Raw genomic sequence first — 7,872 nt, forward strand, 5'->3', positions numbered from 1 at the left:
CCATCATTAAGAACTTGGCTCTTTAAAAAAAAAAAAAAGAAAGGGCTCAGAACAAAAATTGTTCAATCTGTGTGTCATCTTCAACATTTCTTTATCTCATTTACTTTAACACCAATACAAATGTGCATTCGCTTTTTCCCAGTAGGGTCAATTACTTCAAAAATGCCCTTAAAACATGCAGCTCCTCAGCCATAAAACATTGCATCATCATTAGCCAATCGCAGGCGGGCAGGATTCATGGGGCTTTGTGTGGCACAGTCCTGGGGAATAAGCAGGTGGATGTGTACAAAGCTGTGACTTCACCATCGTAGCGAGATCTGATGTGTGCTGCGGTCAGTAAAGAGCTGCATTAATAGCTTAAACCAACAGTTTGGTAGTGAACAAACATTTGAACCTGGAACTCATATTGTGTGCAGTGTGATCCAGCATAAACAGACTTCAACAAAGACGAGAATAGGATATGAATCAATAAAGGTCATGTCCCTGCATCTCAAATAAATATCTGATGGTAGATGGATATATGACCCAGTGCAGATCATCTGTATTTGCTTTATTACCTGAAAAGATGATATTACGAACAGGCCAGCTCTGTAGCTAGTTTCAAAACACCACATGCCAACTATACACCATCATCTCCCACTTTTCTTCAAACCTAAAATTACTAAATGGGTGTCCATTTTCATTCATCCTAGATAATACACACCTTTACAGTATTCAAGATCAACCTTGAACTGATATTAAATAACTTTAAAGAGTTTTCTTTCACAGTCAGTCGAATGAGTGTGTTGTACATGATGTTGGCAGCAAAATCCAGACATAACAGCTCAAAAAAAAATCTCATTTTAGCCAAGAGATCTCGGTCACCCTATGTGCAGCCTTGTCTGTGTCCCCTGTCTCTAACAGATCTCCCCTTTCACATGTTATGATGTTTTTTAAGCATGCAGGCTTAAGAGACACCTATCTCAACCCTTGCAAGCCCTTTAGTAAGCATCAATTTGGCATAGCCATGATATGGGATCAGAAGATAGATACACAAGAGTGTTGGTACAAACCTCAGCTGAACATGCTTGGTGGAACATGGATATATGAACCTAAAAGGATTTAAAGACTCTGCACAATGGCAGCATTATGATGAGGAATAGCTCTCCGGTGGGCCAGTTCTGAGATTACAGCTCAACTTCTGCTTAATCAAATCTTCTATGGTTCACCCTTGAATCGCCAACTGCTCTACAAAGATGCTCCTTTCTGCAGTTACAGGAAGTGAAGAAAACCTGGCTTTGCAAATGCAAACAGCACATTTCTTCACTCACCATCTTGGGAAAGCTGAGACTGGTTTGACAAATTACTGCCTTGTTGGTGGCTTGAATGCAATTAGATTGGTCCTTGGCGGCATTATGTTCAATTAGTACTTTGAATTGCCAGCAACAGTAATGACAGCAGGTCAAAGCGATTTAAAAATCTCCTTTTTTTCATCCTGGCAAATTATTCCAAACAGCTGTGATTCTCTAGGAAGAGAACATCCAGCCAAATTGTTCATGTTTAGGAATAAAAGGCTCCCATGGGAGCATATTCAGGCTAATCCATCTCAATCCTCCTGAGACAGACAATGACTACAGACACAATTCAGATAAAAACCCACAACTGAATCACACACAGACACATACAACTCTGGACATTTCAAAAGGCTCCATGACTGCAAGTAATCTGAAGCTCAAACAGATTTTCCTGAGTTTACACATATAAATGAGACAGTCAGAGGAAATAACTCAAATAACTGGATATCAATAAAAGGTAATTTACAAAATAGCTTCTCTGCTGCAGCCAAATAAGATCAAGAAAGCTCATTTAACACCAAACAGAAAAATCCCACAAGAAGACAAGTTTTTACTCTTCTACTGTTGATCTCAAAATCACACCATGCTGATCACATCCGTTAGACTAGCAGCAAGTTGCGGCTGCCTGAATCTGAACCTCCGCATCAGAACTTACCCGTCCATTTACGAGTAAACCATTTTTTTATCTTCTGTTCTTTTGAACCTCCTTTCATTCTCTCCCCGTCTTTCATGACTTCTCTCTTTTGTCTCGCTTCCCTTCTAAACACCGGCTACGAGACTGTCCCTTGGTGAGCAGCAAGCGAGGGATGAAAGAGGAGGGGAGGAAGGAAAAAGGTGAGGGGAGGGAAAGAAGTAAGAGAGTGAAATTAATGTGGATGAATTCCCTGAGCCATGTGATGCTGCCTCTTCCTCTGAAAAGTCTTCACTCTTCACTTCACCTCTAATTATGTCTTAGGTGAAGGTGTTTTCCAATGAATTAAGCATACTGTCTCACATTCTTACTTAAATTTAACTCCTCCATAATATAATTTTACTCATTTTGCTGAGATTTTTCTTGGCTCTGTCCAGGAAGTAATTTTCAACAAGGTTGCAAAACTTCCTTCGAGATTAAAAGAGGAAAGAAGGGGATTGAAGATAAGAGGTTGGATTGAGTTCCCAGGGGAAAAGCCAGAGCATCTCTTTAAAGATAGACCCACCCATTCATCCACTTATAATACACTTTTATTGAGAGGCAGAAAGGCTTATTTTCTTTTGAAATTCACAATATTATTTTGTCTTTTCTGTATTATTTTTTTTTACACCCACACACGCCCATCGGAGCACTTTAATTCCCAAAGGTTTTCCATCTGGTTGACAGCAGCAGCTGCAACCACAACATGAATCCTCACACTTTGCTCTTATCTACACATAAAAAAACAAAAATCTGTCACTAGTCCCTCTCTCTTCCTTACACACAATCACACCCACTGACACCACCTGCTTCTCCAGTGCTACTTCTGCTCTCCACCATTTGTTGCTGCTCTCACACATGGTGCCTCTACCCAGTGTTTTTCTTCTTTTTTTTTTTTTCATACCACCTGGTCTTCATTAAGCAACCTCACTGCTCACACCTTATTGCTAACCTACTACCTGATACCATCTACCAGCATCACTCTCCTCAGGTGATGCTGCTCTCTACGAGCCTCTAGCCCAGCCCCCCACCCCACCTCCTGCCTCCACAGAGTGTAGCAGGAGGACAGCCAGCTGGTTAGATGGCATGGCACTCGGAACCAAAGGAAATACCTGCTACATAAACATGCATAGAGAGAGGGTTTAACATGCCTTGGGATGGTGCATTGCCCATGCTGCGACACGGACGGCTGCAGCTGAAAGTGATTGCGTTTCCTGTTCCCCCTCCTCTTTTTTTCCTCCTCTCCACTCCTCCCTCCTCCTGTTCCTTGCTTTCTCTTCTTCACAAAGCGCTGTGTCTCTCCTTCCTCAAGCCGGTCCTCTTCTCTCCTATTCGTTCCTCGCCTTCTACCGTCCTCCTCTCCTTTGTCTCACTCTGGCTCTCTCTTGCCTCCGCCGGAACCTCCTTCGCGAGATGGCTAAGGTCCAGCAGCGGCGCTTTTGACAACACTGCGCGTGTGTGACTCTGAGCACGTGTGTGTGTGTGTGTGTGAAGGTGGGAGAGCTGGCGTGTGTGTGTGTGTGTGTGTGCGTGTGAGAGTGAGAGATGGAGAGAGAGTGAGGAAGCGATGGGCGTACTCTTTGAGCTTTTGGAAGACTGAGCATGCCGGTTCAGAGATGCTCTGCACACACACCGTAGAATGAGACAAAAAATTATTCCCAATGATAAATTTACACTCCCTCACCCACTCTATCTCACTTGCATTTCCCTTTCTTCATTCCTCCTAGCTAGACATTATACTCTCTCTCTCCTCTTAAAGACACAGGCGTTGCACTGCATTGCTACACGCCTGAGGCACATCTCATGATATGGTGACAGGGGGGAGTTCAGGAACATGGTCCTTTACGGGGCTCTACGGTAGAGCTTGCAGGAGGAAAGAGGGAAAACGTTTGAAGCATTAATAGAGGGCGAGGATCAGAGAGGGCTTCCGCTGGTGATTTGAGAAAAGAAGGATTGGAAAGGAAAATTAGAAATATCCCGTTGTGATAACAGCGGCTAATGATGAAGCAGCGCTGGCCCAAAGGTGAGGTTGGAGCTGATTGTCATGGCAACCACAGATCCAGAAAGGATGGCAACACGGGAGAGTAACCTCAGCATCACTGTGGCAGTGACTCTGTCCTGCTGTAGCAAAACTATCAACAACAGACACCAACAATCAGAATCCTTAATTAGAGGATGTTACCCGCTATTCAAACGGGCCTTTGATTAGAAAAAGCAGCAAAGCTCACATGAATTTATGATAAAATGTCAAATATTAAAGACAATAAAACACTACAGGTTGCTTGAAGAACCAAAAGGAGCCAGGCTAATTCACTCAGACAAGGGATGAAAGGTTTAGAAAACCCTGCGACATCAGCTCCCCCACATTAAGCAAGTCATTTTGGTTCCTGAACACGACCACAGAAGCTACTTTGGTCTAAGATCACGCATTAACTTTTCTGTCATCTTTAAAAAAATGGCAGATATTTTCTCAAGATACTGGGTTTCTACATGTTATTCTGAATAAAATTACGAACATTTAAAGACCCAAATTTGTTCTCACTCCTTTAAAAGAATAAAGAACTAGAGATGCAATAAAATTGTTGTCATTTCATGGCAGATGTTTCTACAGTGGTCAGGATTTAAAACTGGTTCCTGCTAAAACATTCAGTTGGCTGGCTGGATGAAAAGACGAACTGACAGACAGAGAGAAAGATGGACAGATTGACAGATGACTGAAGGGTCTAGAGGTCAGAAAAAAATGTTTGGTTTTTTTCAATGCACTGTTTTCTTTTTTATAAGTATCCAAATCTGGAAAACATTTAAGCCAAACTCTGTGCTTTTCCAGACTGTGTTGGAACCCTGGAGAAAACATGAGCTTTGTTTTCTTGAAAGGTGAAAATACTTACCATCATAGGACTCTTGGATAACCTTCAAGCAAATTCTGAGAAAAATTTCTTCAACTTCTATAATAATCTGTATCTAAAACACTACCTTTTATATCTCAAAACAATGGCGTAGTTAAAAGCTTTTTCATGACAAAACCAGCTTTATTATTATACAAACTAAGTGAAATGCCTCGTTTTCTCAAGATAATATCAAAGTGAATTTCAAACCATATCCTATAAAGCCAACTGGCCTGACAGGGGCAAATGGTTTTAAAGAAAACACGGTGGAAAGAATAGTCCACTATGTTACACATGTCATTCCCTAAACACCAGTAAAAACAGTCTCTTGATATTAGAAATATAGACACAATGTCAACGTATTCTGACTGCAGGATGTAATTTGGACTTTGTCAGGTAGATTTTACTTTAACCAGTGCAGACATGGTGTCGACACTAAAGACACTAAAAACTAAGGCCTGTGACAAATCAGTATTTGATGGCTTGGGAATGAGGAGCAATTGTCCATTCCAATGACAGCTGAAAGCAGCAAAAGAATTAAGAAGTTCAAATGTCGGAGATACAAAGAGACAAGAGGACGGATAGTCTCTACAGTGATGAGAATCATGAATAATTTATAATCATGCTGCTCGTCACTTACGTAGCACCATGTCCAGCTGGTTCAAAGGCTCGAAGAAAGAATCCATCCACCTGTCAGCTGAAGACTTTCCCAAAAATCCCAAAACCGGACAACAAAACCTGCAACAGAAAAGTCTGCAAGTAAAAGTTGACAAAAGTATATGTGGTCTCCCAGAATTTTGCCTGTGGATATTTACCCCACATCCACTGTCTACATTTTAAATTTGGGATCCCGGTCTGTGTGTCTGTGCCTACATAAGTAATGATGGTTTACATAAAATTGTAAAGTCAATGTTTTCTAATTTCCATTTCAGATTATAAACAACATACTGACATGGATTACACATTAAACCCCAGTTCACACAGTGAGACTACTGTCCTCATTACTTAGGAAAATAACAGCAGGGCCTGTGTAGGGCTGGTGCTTTGCAGGGTTCTGCATTTTACTCAGTTGGAAGCACCTCATTGCTAAGAAGCATCTTGCTGAGTAAGTAATTTTAGGGAGTTGATGAGCCCACTTTGCAACAGTTTTCTCGTGAAATGAAATCTGCAGTTATATTTTTGGCTCCATATTGCAGGGAGAATTATTAGGATGCGGAGTTGAAAATTGAATTTATTTTTCATTATACCATTTTTTGTTCCTGGAAGAAATTCTTGGGTCGTCCCTATAGAGAAACAGGAGCCTAGTTTGCCCTGCTTGTCCTCCTTCCTCTTCTCCATCTCAGTAGTGCGAGCTCATTGACCTAGAAATCTTTCAGCACTTTCTCTGGCACAATAGATCTGCACTCGCTTCAGTGGAGTTTGGCTCTCTAAGGTTATGAAAAGGGGTTAGTGCATTTGGCAATGACAGTGTGCCTTGGATATATTAATATAAAGTATGGTGTGCAGGGCAAAAAGGTGTTTTTAGTGTACACTGAATGAAAAACAGCAAAGGTGACTCTCCTAGCAAATCAATCATGTAAACGCTGCATGTGAAATGACAGGCAAAAATGCATGTGTGTCAGGGTAACCTTCAACTCAGAGACCACTCAAAATACCACTTCTGATTATGTTGCATTACAACCACAACCTTTTGACATATTTTATTTAAACTTCAATACAGACAGACCAACACAACAACGTATATAATTGTGAAACATAAGGAAAAGGATCCATGATTTGTTTTTTCCGACTTTTACTTGTAGAATAAAAATTTCCACAATTCTTCTTATACTTTACAGTGTTTTGACACTTTGTGTTGGCCAATCATATTAAATCACAAGGGAATACTTTTAAGTTTGTGATTGTAATGTGAGAAAATGGGGAAAAGTTGAAAGGACTATTTTATAAGGCATTATTTTAAGTCCTCTAAATCCAGCTCTTTGGTACAGTAAAATAATTTTCTCACCCCTCTTTATCTGACATTTAAACCAAAACTGAAAGTTTTCCAATGATTAAGAAAACAACTTTTAAGCACCTAACTATTTTAATACCTTCTGTGGCATGTCTTCTGTTGTTTTCACTTACACCATCTGTCCCTGTGGAAATAATAAATAAATACATTTAGAGTCAGTAAGCCAAATTCAGACTACTGCCAGAAACTGCTTTAGATGCACAGCTTAAAAGCAGCTTTAAGGTGTGTAGTCTCGCTGGGTTTTATCATGTGTTTAGAAATTTGTATGAAACTTCACACTAAACAACTTAAGATGAAATGTACGTGGGTTTAAAAAAAATACTATAATGTATTCAACTAACTTTGAACACTATTATGCAACTTTCATAATAACTATCAACTACGCTGCAATAAACAAGACGATACGCACCTGTTTTACTTTCGAACACATTACTCTGTTACAGTTTCTCTTTTCCTTTAAAACACAAGTGCTCTACTTTAAATGTGAAAATTAAACTTTAAATTAGAAGTGCCGTTATTCTACAACGGCACTTCTCCTCGTGCTCCATCCCCACAGCTGCTTGCTAATTAGCTCACAGTTAGCTTAGCACAAAAAACAATACCTACCCCGAATATGTAAAAGTGCAGAAACATTTGATTTGAAATGCTGTTTAAACCTGACGTGTGTCAAATCTTAAATATATATTCTGACGAGCAACAGTTAGGCTAACAGATATCCGCTTTTTTACTAAACGTTATAGAAATAATTTCCCAGTGTGTACCGAAACTTACTCTGGTTCTGTTGTTCAATGTTCCGTTAATGAACCTTTCTCAAGACACATTCCTAAACAGTTTTACTTCCCAGTTACCATGGGGCTTTAATTGTCTGTTTGTTTCTCCCCAGAAAAAATAGTCTTTTCAATATTTTGTTTTACAAACATTTTACAAAACATGTTTAATAATAACGAATAGTCATTAGTTTTTCCTCATTCT

At 40.0% G+C, this 7,872-nt stretch overlaps 1 protein-coding gene across 21 annotated transcripts in view; it reads right to left on the reverse strand.

Annotated features, from left to right (window-relative positions):
- LOC103142235 (SRC kinase signaling inhibitor 1-like) overlaps nucleotides 1-7,625 on the reverse strand; it is a 107,622-nt gene extending 99,997 nt beyond the window's left edge. For 12 of the 21 annotated variants that reach the window (XM_016674341.1, XM_016674340.1, XM_016674348.1 and 9 more), the window contains exon 1: nucleotides 1,990-3,123. In XM_016674341.1, the coding sequence (XP_016529827.1) occupies nucleotides 1,990-2,065 (76 nt within the window). In that variant the 5' untranslated portion in view covers nucleotides 2,066-3,123. Of the gene's footprint in view, nucleotides 1-1,989; nucleotides 3,124-3,155; nucleotides 3,679-5,529; nucleotides 5,628-6,979; nucleotides 7,025-7,506 lie in introns of those variants that run through there. The other 9 variants (XM_016674339.1, XM_016674338.1, XM_016674334.1 and 6 more) reach the window with 4 other exon arrangements.
- Between the last annotated feature and the right edge of the window lie 247 nt (nucleotides 7,626-7,872).

The sequence above is a fragment of the Poecilia formosa genome, unplaced genomic scaffold (assembly GCF_000485575.1).
Source record: "Poecilia formosa unplaced genomic scaffold, Poecilia_formosa-5.1.2 Scaffold94, whole genome shotgun sequence".
NCBI classification, from domain to species: Eukaryota; Metazoa; Chordata; class Actinopteri; order Cyprinodontiformes; family Poeciliidae; genus Poecilia; species Poecilia formosa.